General features: G+C 40.4%; 1 protein-coding gene across 1 annotated transcript; it reads right to left on the reverse strand.

Moving 5' to 3' along the window:
• Positions 1 to 343: 343 nt before the first annotated feature.
• LOC118892599 (zinc finger protein 883-like) lies at positions 344 to 7,405 on the reverse strand. The gene is made up of 5 exons (XM_036847343.1): positions 7,306 to 7,405; positions 3,473 to 3,586; positions 2,530 to 2,625; positions 2,260 to 2,339; positions 344 to 1,786 (listed from the first exon to the last, which is right to left on the reverse strand). Exons 1-5 carry the CDS (start codon positions 7,403 to 7,405, stop codon positions 344 to 346), a joined length of 1,833 nt encoding a protein of 610 aa, XP_036703238.1.
• Positions 7,406 to 15,892: the final 8,487 nt, after the last annotated feature.

Below are 15,892 nucleotides of genomic sequence, written 5' to 3' on the forward strand. Positions count from 1 at the left end.
GAAAAACAAAAAACCTCCCTACCACCACCACACACACAAAACAAAGGAACAAACACATGGAAAACATGGTGGCTTAAAACATTAGGCGTTTATTTTTCTCAAGTAACAAGTCTTGAAGATATTAAAACATTTTCCCTTCAGCGTTATATCTTCTAAGGGATAATGAATGAATAAAGGATTTCTCACAGTCATTGCGTAACTTAGGTTTCTTCCATATATGCATTACTTAGAGGCTTTCTCACATTCTTCACAACCAGTTCTTTTCACTTAGCATTTGGTTGTATGTCTTAAAGATTGAGAGTTCACTGAAAGCTACTTTACATGGATATCATTAAAAGGGGGTTTATTGAGCATGAGTTCTCTCATGACGCCGAAGGGGTAAGGATTTACTGAAACCTTGCCCGCAGACATTGCATTTATAGGGTTTTTCTTTAGTATGTATTCTTTTGTGCACAATGAGATTACACTTAACATTGAAGGATTTTCCACATTGATTACACTCATAGGGTTTCTCTCCAGTGTGAGTTCTCATGTGTACTTTAAGGGACACATGCCTGGTAAAAGCTTTTCCACACTCACTGCACTTAAAAGGTTTCTTGTCCCTGGTATGGATTTTCATATGCCTCCTATGAGATAAGAGACCACGGAAGGTTTTCCCACATTCCTTACATTCATGTGTTAATTTCATGTGAATTTTCTTGTGTAAACCAAGGAAAGATTTCACTCTGAAGTCTTTTCCACATTGATTACATGTAAAGGGTTTTTCTCCAGTGTGAATTCTCACATGTTCCTTAAGACATGAACGATCCCTGAAAGCTTTCCCACAGTCATCGCACTTACAGGGTTTCTCTCCAGTATGAATTTTCCTGTGCGTGATAAGGTTGGAGCTCAGGCTAAAAGCTTTCCCACACTTATCACACTTGAAAGGTTTCTCTCCAGTATGTATCCGTAGGTGTATCTTAAGAGATGACTTACTACTCAGGGCTTTACCACAATGGCTACATTCAATGGACTTCTCTCCAGTGTGGATTCTCTTATGTCTTTTAAAATATGGGAGAATACTGAAGGTTTTCCCACAATCATTGCACGTATAGGGTTTCTCTCCAGTATGTGTCATCTGGTGTATGTTAAGCCTATAGCTTCTACTGAAGGTTTTGGTGCATTGATCACATTTGTAAGGTTTTTCTCCTGAATGAGTCCCTGAATGTTGTCTGAGAAGTGAGCTATCTCGGAAGGTTTTTCCACAGTCACGGCACTCATACGGCTTCTCCCCGGTATGAATTCTCTTGTGACGCGTAAGGTAAGAGCTTGAGCTGTAGGCTTTCCCACACTGATCACACTTAAACGGTTTTTCTCCAGTGTGGGTTCTCATGTGCAACTTAATGGATGAATGGCTCTGTAATACTTTACCACACTGATTACACTCAACAGGTTTCTCTCTAATGTGAGTTTTTTCATCCTTCTTAAGGTATGAGATTGAATTTACGACTTTCCCCAAGTCACTGCACTCATAGGATGCCTCTTCTGTATGTTGTCTCTTGTGCCCAGCTAAGTTAGAACTCCTGAGGAAGGCATTCTCATCTTTTTTACATTCATAAGATTTTTCCCGAGGAAGAATTCCCTCAGGTGGCTTAAGACGTGAAGAATCTCTAAGGCCTTTTGCAGAGTCAAGGTTTCGATGGGGTTTCTTGCTAGGGTAAATTTTATTCTGAGTAATGCTAGATTTCACACTGAAGGCTTCAACAATTTCACTGCATTGAATGGGATTGCCTCCAAGAGCTTGTTCCTATTGATTAAAATATGAGTTACGATCACAGGATTTATCATGTTCATGACTGAGAATCTCCCCCGACATAAATTCTGATACATCTAATGAGCACTTTATTAGCATGAAAGTTCCACATTTTCTTAGTGAATATGCAGTTTCAGGCTGAGTTTATCAGCTTGAATAAGCTGATTGCTCTACCAGATGGCTTCACTGGAGTCTCTTCAACAGATTTAAGATAAAATTGCCTTAGAGTGAGTATCTTAAACATTTAACAACTAATTCCATTATGCAAGTATTTACTTTGGGGATTCTCTGTAACCATTTTTGGAACTAAGTTATGAGTTTCCTTCAAATGAATACTTAGAGAATCTTCTGCTTTCTATTGGTGAAATGAGTGTGATATCACTCATATTACCCTCTAGTCCTTTTCTATCTTATAGAATTCTGGACTTCTAATGTGAGGACAAGAAATTATCCCATGTGACTCTTACCTTCTTGCCATTGAGCGTATATTTCTCCAAAATACGTTGTTTTTGCTGTGGTTGTTTGGTTTTAAGGAGAATCAGCTCATCTGAACAAAGTGGGAAAAAGTTTTGGAAAAGACATGGTGACAATATGCTGACAAAAAGCAGGTAATGCCCCAACCCAATCTGAAACAAATGGGAAACATAACCTCAAGTTCCTAGAGTATAAAATAGTGGGATGTATAGCACAGGGAACAGATCTTGTAGGTAAGACATTCATATATGCCTGGTGCTCACCTAAACAGGTGTCTTGGTGAATTCTTCTCTCTACTATCTCCATTTCATCTTCCTGCTCCATCTGGGTGATGAGAGGAGGCTTGCTGAGTTGATGTCCTATTATGGGGAATGATACATATGAGAGGACCATGCAGTGTACAACAAAAACTACCATCAAACTGTGACAACAACTTGGTCTTTGAGGTTCTGAAGATAGGCAGTTATGACTTTATAAGCAGAAAAATGACAAAATTCTAACAGAGAAAGCAAAAGTAAAGCATTTCAGAGATCAACTTTCCATAAATGGAAAATTGTCTTTCCAAGAGAAATTACTGAACCTTGGTAAGAGAACAAGATCTGTGACATTTTAATTTAAGAATATTCCCATCCCTTGGGAATTCCCTGGTGGTCCAGTGGTTAGGACTCTGTGCTCTCACTGCCGAAGGCCTGGGTTTGATCCCTGGTCAGGGAACTAATATCCCATAAGCCACATGGCACAGCCAAAAAAAAGAAGAAAAAATGGCCAAAACCAGTAGTGCTGCAGTCAACAGAGAGGTCTGACCTCTTTGGGAGCTCTGTTCAAAGAACCATCCCCAGAACACAGACAATATTTTTTTTTTCTAAACTTGCAGCTCCCTAGAAAATCTCTACACTCAGGGTGGTGTGGCTATTTGTTTTTACTCAGAGCTCAGCTTAGCAGATAAAAAAAGCCCTTAACCCCAAGGCATTACCCAAACAATGGCAACCAGCTAGTAATATCCCCATATGCTTAAGGCTCTGATTTCACTTGGGGAAAACAGAAGGCTGGCTGGGAATTTGAAAGGAAAACAAGAACTAGACAAACCACAGGGAACTTTGAGAAGCTCCCAACAAGTTCCTGGGGATCTAAAAGGCTGTGTGCATGAGTGAGGCTACGCACATGCCCAGGAAATATCTAGGAAAGAATAAGTCCCAAGTCACTTACCTTTGGTGGACTTTAAGACCCTGTCCAAGCCCAAGCAGGAAGTGAAAGCTAAGCCTGTCTTGTAAGCTGTGCCTTGCCTGAAGCTTAAAGCTGTGACTTCTCCCATAGATCCCCCTGGCAAAGGGTAGAAGAGATACAGGCAAGGCATTTAAGAAAATCTTTTTACCAATCATTGGTGGACTACTAAATTATAATGACCAGCTAGTGACTCCCAGGAAGCCAGGCTTTTAAAATTATGTATTTTTAAAAAAAAAAAAAACCATAGGAGAAAGCTCTATGGCTGCACAGTGCAAGGAATACAGAATCTGTGGAATTCATCTAGAAAAGTCACTAAACAAAAAAGAAAAGAAAAGTCACTAAACAAATAAGTACCAACAAGAAAACAACAAAAAACAGCAATGAAACCAAATCCCCCTAAAATTGAGTTCCCTTACCAAGTTTATGATTATTAATCTTTCTATCCAAAACTTTATTCCCTTTCTTTCTTATCCCCTCTGACCTCAATCCTGTGCTAACTAAACACTAATCAACCAGTCAGATGACTAAAATTGCTGTTGTTGATAACATCATTAATGTACTAAAATTGCTATTATAGATATTATCATTAATGTACCAACTCAAGTTTTTTCTCCAGGGCAAGATGAGCTAGCAGACCCCTAAGCCATGGACCACCAGGCCAGAGAATCTTAAACCAGAGACATCCTGACTCCCAAAACCATGACTAAGAAATGTCACAGAAATGTGACAAGACAATGATTAATCCCAGCCTCTTTTTTCTTCCTTTAAAAAACCCCCTAACTCAAAGGCCAAGTTGGGGTGGATCTGAGGCTTTCCTCCCACTCCCTTGCTTGGTGCCCTGCAATAAACGCTGTACTTTCCTTCACCATAACCCGGTGTCAGTAGATTAAGCAAAGAAACAGGAAGTATCCCACATATACAGGAGGAAGAAAAGCAGCCAACAGAAAATGTCCCTTTAAGGGGCCCAGAGTTAGGATTCAGTAGACAAAGATTTAAAATCACCTATTATAAATATACTTAATGGACAAAGGCTGAAAACTTTCCCCTAAGATTAGGAACAAGAAAGGGATGTCCACTCTCACCACTTCTTTTCAACATTATACTGGGATTTCTAGCCAGGGGAATTAGGCAAGGAAAAAAGAAATAAACGGCATCCAATTTAGAAAGAAGAAAAACTCTCTCTATTCCCAGATGTCATGAGCTTATAAATAGAAAATCTGAAGGAGTCTACAAAAAAAAAACTATTAGAATAAGGAAGTTCAATACATAGCAAGGTACACGGTCATATACAAAAATCAACTGTATCTCCATAGACTAGAAATGAACATACTGAAAATGAAATCAAGAAAACAATTCCATGGTGATCATTTTGCAATGTATAGAAATATCAAATCATTATGTTGTGCACCAGAAACTAACAGTGTTGTAGGTCAATTGTACTTCAAAAACAAACAGAAAACTCAGAGAAAAAGAGATCAGAACTGTGGTTACCAGATGGGGAAGTTGGGGGAGGGAGAATTAGATGAAAATGGTCAAAAAGTACAAACTTCCAATTATAAGATAAGTAAGTACTAGGGATGTAATGTACAGCATAATTAATATAATTAACACTGGTATACGTTACACATGAAAGTTGTTGAGAGTAAATCGTGAGTTCTTACCACAAGGAAAAAAAAATTTTTTTCAGGGCTTCCCTGGTGGTGCAGTCGTTAAGAATCCACCTGCCAATGCAGAGGACAAGGGTTCGAGCCCTGGTCTGGGAAGATCCCACATGCCGTGGAGCAACTAAGCCCGTGTGCCACAACTACTGAGCCTGCGCTCTAGAGCCCGCAAGCCACAACTACTGAGCCCGTGTGCCACAACTACTGAAGCCCATGCACCTAGAGCCCATGCTCCACAACAAGAGAAGCCACTGCAATGAGAAGCCCGCGCACCACAATGAAGAGTAGCCCCCACTCGACGCAACCAGAGAAAGCCCGCACACAGCAATGAAGACCCAATGCAGCCAAAAATAAAAAATTAAAAAATTAAATTAAAAACAAATTTTTTTTTCTTTTGCACCTCCCAGATGATGGATGTTCACTAAACTTAGTAATTTCCTGATGTATGTAAGTCAAATTCATTATGCTATACATCTTAAACTTATACAGTCTTGTATGTCAATTATATCTCAATAAAACTAGAGGAGAAATAAATAATTTAAAAACTAAAAGGGAAAACAATTCCATTGACAACAGCATCATAAAGAAAACACTTTAGCAATAATTTTAACTAAAGAAGTCTGACTTAGATGTTGAAAAGTACAAAACATTATTGACAGAATTTAAAGAAGACCTCAATAAGATGTAAAGACATTCCATGTTCATGGCTTGGTAAACATAATATTGTTAATTTGGCAATACTCCCAGATTGGTCTACAGATTTAATGTGACCTTTAGCAAAATCCCACCTGGATTATTTGCAGAAATTGACCAACTACCCTAAAATTCATATGAAAATGCAAGGGATCCAGAATAGTCAAAACAATCTTGAAAAAGAGAAATAAATTTGGAGAACTCACATTTTCCAATTTCAAACTTACTACAAGGCTCAGCAATCAACAGCACTGTACTGGCATAATGATAGACATATAAACTATTGGAATAAAATTGAGTCCAGAAAAAATATACCAATTTGTACATAAATTTGACTTTCTCAAAATTAAAACCTTTTATGCTGCAAATGATACTATCAAGAAAGTGAAAAGGCAACACACAGAATGAAATATATCTACAAATCATGTATCTGACAAGGGATTTGTATCTCAAAAATAAAAAGAACATTCACAGCTCAGTAGGAAAAAAAGACAGTCCAATTTTCAAATGAACAAAGGATTTAAATAGAGGTTTCTCCAAAGAAGATACACAAATGGTCAATAAACACATGAAAAGATGCTCAACATCATTAGTCATTAGGGAAATGCAAATCTAAAGCACAATGAGATTCCATTTCACAACTATTAGGATGGCTATAATCAAAAAGACAGGAAATAAGTATTGGTAAGAATGTGGAGAATTTGGAACCTGCATACATTGCTGAAGGGAATGTAAAATGATACAGCCAGTTTGGAAAACAATTTGGCAGTTCCTCAAAATGTTAAGTATAAGGTTACCAAATGACCCAGCAATTTCACTCTTAGGCATATACCCAAGACAAAGGACAACATATGTCCACACAAAAACTTGTATGTGAATGTTTGTAGCAGCATTATTCATAACAGCAAGTGTCAAAAATCCAAATGTCCATCAACTGATGAATGGATAAACAAAATGTTGTATATCTATGCAAGAGAATATTATTCAGCAATGAATAGGATATAAGTACTGACATATGCTACAACAAGGATGAACCTTGAAAACATTATGCTAAGTGAAAATATAAGTCACAAAAGACCACATTTGGTATGATTCCGTTAATATGAAATGCTGAATAGGGAAACCTGTAGAAAAGGAAAGTAGATTAGTTGTCTCCAGGGGCTGCAGGCAGGGAGGAATGAAACACCCTGTAGGCGGAGCAACAAAAATGTTATGGAATTAGACAGTGGTGACGGTTGCACAGCTATATGAATATACTAGACAAAAAAACCCGTTGTTTTGTACACTTCAAATGAGTAAATTATGGTATGTGAATTATGCCTCAATATGGCAATTTTTCTTAAAAGTAAAAGCCTACAAAAAAAACTCCTATAGGTGTATCACAAGTTGATTGGGTCTTACTCACCCAAGAAATCCATGCTCAAATTCAGTAAATAAATCAAGGGATTCTGTTAGTCTTACCCAGTGAAGCCAAGTTTCTATAGTTCTCTAGCATCACATCTCTGTACAGTTTTCTCTGAGATGAATTCAGCAATGCCCACTCCTCCTGGGTGAAGTCCATGGCCACATCCTCAAAGGTTATTGAGTTCTAAAATAACAACACATTCTGTCTCAACCAGCCACCAACCCCACCAATGTTCCTGGGGAGAGGATCATGCGCAATGGCACTGGAAATGCAAGACCTGTTTCACAGTAAATTCAAGATTCTGAGGGCTCTTCATTTAACCCAGGACTCAGTTCTCAGAATCTTTCCTTCTTTATTCATGCTCACTCCTTACGGAATTTCATCCAGCCTCAAGAATTTAAGGCCTCTCTAACACATGATGAACATGTGTTCATAATTGTACTCTCTTCTATCTGCAGGGTTAGTCAGAGACCTGAACACACTGCAAGAATGAGAGAAATACTGCCTAAATGAAAAAATTATTTCCCACAGGGTGCCCATACATTTTTTGAGGCTAAGACAGTCTTATATCCTTCTTTTACTTTTTACTTCTTCTACTAACAGCACTAAGCAGGAGAGATGCCTGAAAAAAAACTGTAAGTAGTAAGGTAGTAGAAGAATTATTTTTTGGAAGTCCCTTAACCACCATCAGAAGTTTCAAAATGCAGGTTGGGTTATGAGGCTCCAGAGTAGTGGAAGGAGATGCATTCACCCCAGGGGACAGGAATGTATTTTAGGAGAAAGAAAAAAAATTTATGACTCACTTGTAACCCAGAGTGGAAGTTTTCCATCTCTGTGATCCTCTCATGGGCACAGGAAGGGTCTAGGACAGGCAGAGCTAGAGGAGAGGGTGACATGAGTTTCTAGGCACATACATAGTCTCAACTTTCCTAGCAAGGAAGTTGAAAGTCAGAAAGGTTGAGAGTTGTTACCTTTCCCAGCTTTATAAAACGAATGGATGGAATAAGGAGGTGCCACCCCTAAATTTTCTTCCCTCTCCCCACCATGCACGTATGCCCTTCCTCTAAAATCCCAAAGGGCATTGAATCCAACATGAGCAAATTCTGGGGCACCAAGTGTTCGTAGAGCTCCATACCCACCTCCTTTCATTTCAGCCCCTTCTTCCCAGTCCCCTGTGGCTACTCAACTCCCTTATTTTGTGCCCACTTATTCGTGGTAAAGTGAATCTACCCTAGGAACTTACCACATATAGTGGACAGATGTGGGGCTGCCATTTTGCAAGCCTGTAAGTAGTAAATATGATCAGACAGCAACCAGGAGAACGAGTATGCTCCTCTTATTGCTTCTATGATCCACCCCAGGCAGGGCTCTGAAATAAAGAAATATTAACAAGAGGATTCACAAGCTTTCTGTTTCTCCTTTGCACTTAGGACAATTACATCATCATGCATCCAGTATGTGTTCCTTTCAGATTCAAGCTGTCTTTGATCCTGGGTCATTGTTTTGCATGCCACGTACAGCCTCAAAGCAATATAGTGGGTATTCTTGACCTTCCCCATTCCTAATGTACATCCTCCACATTATGAAACCACATTACCCACCACTTATCAAAAATTCCATCTCCACTGAGGCACTTCACTGGCTTCTCCCCTGAATTAGCACCAACATATAGACCTGACCCATTAAAGTCACTGTCACCTGACTCCCATTCTTCATTGTAGCTCCCATCCCTGCTCTGATTCAAGATGATTCCATGTTCTTGGGCATAAACTAGCAAACGTCCATGGCTTCCACATCTCAACCAAACACCTTAAATTTATCATCACCTGAGACTCTTGCTCTCTACGAAGGCAAAAAGTCAGACATCCCACTTTCTGAACACAGTAGGTATACTTCCATCTTGTTCACTTTTTTGCCTGTATTGCATCTGCTTTCCTACCTCATAGAAGCTTCCAAGCCATCCATACTTCCACCATGTTGCTATTTATAATCCTCATTTCCTTGGCACTAAATATGAAATGCCATGGCCCATCACTTCAATTAATATATTTTCTAAAACCTCAAATTCTTCTCTGAGGAATCATAACACCTGCCTTAGATAATTCCAACCATCTGTCTATCCTGCCTGGGTAATTCCTATCCAATAAGTTATACGGGAAGCACTAAAAATTTGAGTCCACGTACTCTAAATGGGGCTTCAACACTAAAGGAAAAGCCCAACAGGCAATTTAACCTCCTAGTTATCCAAAGACCTTTTCACAGTTCCTGCAAGATTTTGAATCTCGTGTGGTCTCAACATTATCTCTTCAATAACAAATGATCTTACATCTGACTTTGCAGAGAAACTCTAACAATGAAGGAAGGATTCCTCATTTTCTTGCCACTAGTACAAAAGTAGTTCCACAGCATCATGGTTTCTTTCACTTTGCAAACAAGATATGTCTGCCTTCTTATCTAAAGTCAGTATCTGCTACTTTGCCATGTCATGTTTTCCACCTTTGGCACATTTTGAGCTGGGTACTTCTTTGTTATGGGGGTACCATCCTGTCATTGTAGGATGCTTAGTAGAATCCCTGGACTCTATCCACTAGATGTCGGTAGTATCCCCTCTAGTTGTGAAAGGGGTATTGCCAAATGTCCCCTAGAGGGCAAAATTTCCCCTTTAAGAACCACTGGTCTAATCCCTTCCTACCTTCTCAGAAAGCTTGCTTTATTAATTATTCCTTTGCTCTTTTCCATCACCATCAACTTCTACTCCACTGTACTCATACTTCTAACATTGAAACATAATCAAAGATGTCCCATCTTACAACAAAGTCCTACTGTATAGCACAGAGAACTGTATTCAGTATCCTATGATAAACCATAATGGAAAAGAATATTAAAAAAAAAAAAGGAATGTTAAAAAAAAAATGAAGAGAAAGTGCATGGGCTTGGAGACAGGTATTTTCCTTGCTAATTTTTTTTCCTTTTTCCTTTGTAATTTTTCTAAAGTTTGAGAGTTATCTTAAGATAAGTGATTGCATATTTTTACATCTTCTCAACATTGCCTTGTATTTTCTAATACATATCGCCTTGCACCTCTTCTTTCTAAATAAACGTTCTTGTTCATCTGAAAAAAATTTAAAATCTCCCATCTTGAAACAAATTCATGCCTTGGGTCCCACTTGGCCCTACAGTTACTGCTCAGTCCCTCTTCCTTTTCTCCATCCAGCTTCTGGAAAGACTGGTCTACCCTCTCATTCTCCCCGCTTCCTCACCTCCCTTAATTACACTCCAAACTGGTTTCTGTCTCACCACCACCTCACTGACACTGCTCTGCCAAGACTGCCAAGGATTTAAGAGGATTAATCCAGTGAATGCCATTCTGTCTTTGACTTAGTTCGTTCATCAGAAAAATTCTATCACTACTTTCTTCTATAAATCAGCCTCTTTTCTGGGCTTTTGTGACCATAATCTCCTGGTTGGCATCTTATTTCTCTGGCCACTCTCTTTCAGGCTCATTGGCCGGCTCCTCTCCCACTGTTGACTGTCCTCAAGGCTCAGTCCTGGCCCTTATCTCTCACCTTATTCTGTGTATTCCACATCTATGCATTCCCTTGAAATTAAATTCTATCTCGGGACTTCCCTGGTGGCGCAGCGGAAGACTCCGCGTTCCCAATGCAGAGGGCCTGGGTTAGATTCCCTCGTCAGGGAACTAGATCCCACATGCATGCCACAACTAAGAGTTCGTCTGCCACAACTAAGGAGCTCACGTGCCGCAACTAAGACCCGGTGCAACCAAATAAATAAATAAATATTATAAATAAATAAATAAATAAATTCCATCTCTATGCTCATAACACCCAAATCTCCAGTTTGAGAACTCAAATCTGAGCTTAAGACTCATGTATTCCTGCTGCCTTTTCAACTACGGCCATCTAAACGTTTTGTAGGCACCTTTGAAGAAACTTACCAGACTGAACTTATTTATCTCTTCCCCAAAACTGTTTTCACTTCAAACATCTGCACTCTCAGTAAGGAGTACTAATGCTCTAGGTATTCAGAGCAGGCAGAAGGCATCACTGGTATCACACCCTTTACCCCACCCCACAGCTATAATTAATTAAAACTGAAGATTACTTATTTGATAAGCGCTTCTCCCCTCCTGTGGGCTCGACTCAATTAAAACTCACAGAATCCTTGACTCCTCTCCAGCAGCCCACAACAGCCATTGAAATTTTAAAATATGGGCACACTTTTTCCCCCATCCCCCAAAGGCAGCAATCACCTGAAACCTGAAACTATTCCTTTGTAGACTTCTCCACCCTACCACACAGCAGAAACTGACAAAGACTAATCCAAGCCACACCCTCTCTCCACCCAACTCCAATCATTTCTTCAATGGTGCTCTCTCCAGAGAAAATCCCAACTACTAAGTTCTTCCCCGTTCCCTGCCACACATGGATAATATTTCCTTTGTCATTTTTCTGTCCATTTAAATGTCATTTCCTCAGAATCACCTTTATTGTGAGCCCCGTATTTAATATAAAGCCAATCTTATTTTACTGTCTGAGCTCTCTCTATTCTTCCTATGTAGCCCTCAGAATTTGTAATTATATATTTAGGTCTTTGCTTACTTATATTTTCTCTCCCACTAGATTGTAATGTCCAAGAGAATGGCCTTTTCTTTTTTTTCTTTTTTTTTTTAATAAGAAACCATATGATTCAAGGCACATATACATAATTCATTAGTTTTTTTTTTTTTAATTTATTTATTTATTTATTTTTGGCTGTGTTGGGTCTTCGTTTCTGTGCGAGTGCCCTCTCCAGTTGCGGCAAGCGGGGGCCACTCTTATCGCGGTGCGCGGGCCTCTCACTATCGCAGCCTCTCTTGTTGCGGAGCACAGGCTCCAGACGCGTAGGCTCAGTAGTTGTGGCTCACGGGCCTAGCCGCTCCGCGGCATGTGGGATCTTCCCAGACCAGGGCTCGAACCCGTGTCCCCTGCATTGGCAGGCAGACTCTCAACCACTGCGCCACCAGGGAAGCCCGCCTTTTCTTATTAAAACCCTGTACCCAGTCACTAGCACATCACTAGCCACATTGTAAAGCGTACAGCATTCTGGGCTCAGAAATGAATGAGTATGGATTCAACCTTCAATCTATCCCCCCAAATCATCACTTTGTTCTACTTTGTAACCATCAAGAGTCTAGATTACCATCACTCATTCCTAAATCCTACTACTAACCCTTAATCTTTTCTCCACCAGTCAAGCTTGTCCTCTGCACTCCATCCTCACCATGCATCCTCATGGTGCAGCGAGCTCTGCTAAACACAAATCTAATTGTTGATGCCCCTGCTCACAATGGCTTCCCACCAGCATTAAATTAAATTAAACCCTGAACTTGCTTTCCAGATTACAAGTCATGTGGCTGAGACTCCTGCAATCTAGTTCACTTTCCTCCTCTCTTGCTTCTTTTTTCAGCCATGTCCTGTCTTGCTCACATCCTGGTACAATCCAGGGATTTTAGCTGCTTCAGGGATTTTTACATGTGCAGAGTCCTCCTGCTAAAATGCTCTCCCCATTCCTGGCCCCATCACAGCCTAGCCCACTGCCTGTCTGTATCCTAGTCATTTCTAAGACTGTGGATTTTGGCTTCAATAACTTTTTTTTTTTTTCCAAGAGGCTTTATGAGCCCTTAGACTGAGTCCTCCCTTGACGTGCTCTCATTTAAAATAACTCAGGGACTTCCCTGGTGGTCCAATGGTTAACACTCTCTGCTCCCAATGCAGGGGGCATGGATTCCACCCCTGGTCAGGGAACTAAGATCCCACATGCCGTGGGCAGGGCCAGAAAATAATTTAAAAAATAAAATAACTCAAAACCAGCTATCATTTACAAGCAGGCTTGATGGTTGGACTGTAAACTCCAGAGGACCTAACCCTTATAAATTTTGTTTGCCATTGTACCCGTGGGCCTGAGCAAAGAGTAACAGGCTCGGTGCAGGCATGTAATAAATATTTGTGGACCACTGACAGGAGACAAAAACTCACCCGGGGAATTTTTCAGTGTGAACACACTAAATGATAAGAATAGGGGACTTCCCTGGTGGTGCAGTGGTTAAGAATCCGCCTGCCAATGCAGGGGACACTGGTTCAAGCCCTGGTCCAGGAAGATCCCACATGTGGCAGAGCAACTAAGCCCATGCGCCACAACTACTGAGCCTGTGCACCTAGAGCCCGGCTCTGCAACAAGAGAAGCCACCACAATGAGAAGCCCGCACACCGCCACGAAGACCCAACACAGCCAAAAAAATAATAATAATAAATAATAAATTTTTAAAATAAATAAATAAAAAATAAATGATAAGAATCACTAAAACATATGTAATACATGATAAAAACAAGAAGCTTGTTAGTGAGTTTTAAAAATAATGTGAATTCTATTTAAGTAAAGGAAGCATCAAATTCTGTAAGAGAATACTCATTTATAACCAAATTACTTGCATTTAAAAGTTGATGCCTAATTTGCTTTTATTATGTTTTATATGGTTTGGGGGAAAACAAATATTTAATTAACACAGCACTAGGTAAAACTCATTCCATATAAAGTCAATTGAACTCTCATTTCAGGTAGTACCTTAATGAAATTTGCATCACTTTTTAAAGAATGTCTTGACTTTCAAGTGTTGGGGGTTGTCAGGTTAGCTGAGCTCACTTGAAAAGAACAAAGCCGACCTTAATAGTAGAACTCATAATTAAAAGGTAAATAAATTGCCCATCCTGACACCCTGTGAACAAAGCCTTTGTGGATGAAAACCTGCCGTCTGCCTCTACAAGGATGAAGTCACTAGCCACTGCAGTGGCTGACCTTCAATACACCCTGAAAGGAGTTCAGGGCAGAGCTGAGGAATGAGGCGCTCTGTGCTCTGGGAAAAACTGGCAGAACAGGTCTTCAGATAGTTAGATATTCTTCAGGAGAAGATTTTATGAGACCAATTTCTTGCATCTTCTTCTATCTAGAAAAGGACTAAAATCATTGACAGAGACATCTGTTCCTCATGACTAGTAGCAACCCTCTGCCAACATGTGTGCTTCATTGCATGTGTCCCCCTTCACCCAAATCACATGTATACTGACCTCCCCCCTACCTTTTTGGGATCAGTTCCTCAGAGCTATCTGAGAGGCTGTCTCCTAGGTTATAGTCCTTATTTTACCCCAAATAAAACTTAACTCACAACTCTCACGTTGTGCACTTTTTTCAGTCGACGCTTACCCAACATAAATTAACTGAAAAATTTCATTTCACAAGATACCTCAATCTCAAATGCACCCGGATGCCCACAGTCAAGAGAAAAGGTTCTGCAGGGTAAAAATTATCTTACAAAGTGAAGGGCAGTGGGGAGCCCCTGCCACAAGCTCTTATTCGTTACTCACCGAAAGACACAGAAATCCACAGTCAGCGAGGTAAGAGCTTGGGCCAGGCTTATGTCCACTTACATCTCAGCTACAGCAAGCTTTCTGTCAGGAGAAATGCACAAGGTCACTGACTTTTATCTATCATACAACTGAAAGGACTAAAGGCTTAAAAGACACACCCTATTCTCCCTGACTAGATTTACACAGTCATCTAGAGCAAATAGTAACAGGCTCAGTGTTACTGATTTATATAGGATTATTGTTAAACCAAAGAATACACACCCTGTTTACACTAGTTCCTTTTAATTGTACAAGTAAAGATACCAAGTTCAGTCGTCCCTCAGTATCTGCGGAGTATTGGTTCCAGGACCACCGCCCCACGCATACCAAAAGCCAGGGACTTTCAAGTCCCTTATGTAACATGGTATAGTGTTACATTCTGCCCGCCCATTCAGCGGGTCCCGCGTCTGCGGATTCAGCCAATCGCGGATCTACCGACCCCCAGGGTCGACTGTATTCAGCGATATCAATAGAGTGGTTCGCTGCCTACGGAAGTCTAAGTTGTTGTGTATTTTTACAGGGTAATTATTCATTCATTGAATTGATGTTATTGAGTGCTTACTGTATACCATACACTATTCTAAATACGAGGAATGTAAAATAAACAACACAACATATACACAGAAAAATCAAATAAGGAAGAAAGCAAATGGCGGGACTTCCCTGGTGGTCCAGTGGCTAAGACTCCGCGCTCCCAATGCAGGGAGCCCAGGTTGCATCCCTGGTCAGGGAACTAGATCCCACATGCCGCAACTAAAAGATCCCGCATGCCGCGAGGAAGATCCCGCACGTGGCAACGAAGATCCGGCGCAGCCAGATAAATAAATATTAAAAACAAAAAAGAAAGAAAGAAAAAAAGAAAAAGCAAATGGCAAATGCTAGAAGAAAAGTAAATGGTAATGGGGTACCTGAATGACTGGTAGTAGTTGAACACAGGCACTCTTTGGGGGGCTGATGTTCCAGCGGAGACCTTGACAAGGCTGATTAAAACGTTGCTTGACATAACCGAGGCTGGATTGACTCGAGACAATCCAGCTGACTCGAGGACAGCGAGACCGTTTATTTGTGAGAACTTCCAGCACTATAACTTGTTAGCTCTGCGTCAGTCCCAGATCCCCACCCCTCCTCCACGTGCCTGGCAACAAACATTTCCTGCCTCCTCTTTTCCTGTTATTGCAATTCT

The sequence above is a fragment of the Balaenoptera musculus genome, chromosome 3 (genome assembly GCF_009873245.2).
Source record: "Balaenoptera musculus isolate JJ_BM4_2016_0621 chromosome 3, mBalMus1.pri.v3, whole genome shotgun sequence".
NCBI classification, from domain to species: domain Eukaryota; kingdom Metazoa; phylum Chordata; class Mammalia; order Artiodactyla; family Balaenopteridae; genus Balaenoptera; species Balaenoptera musculus.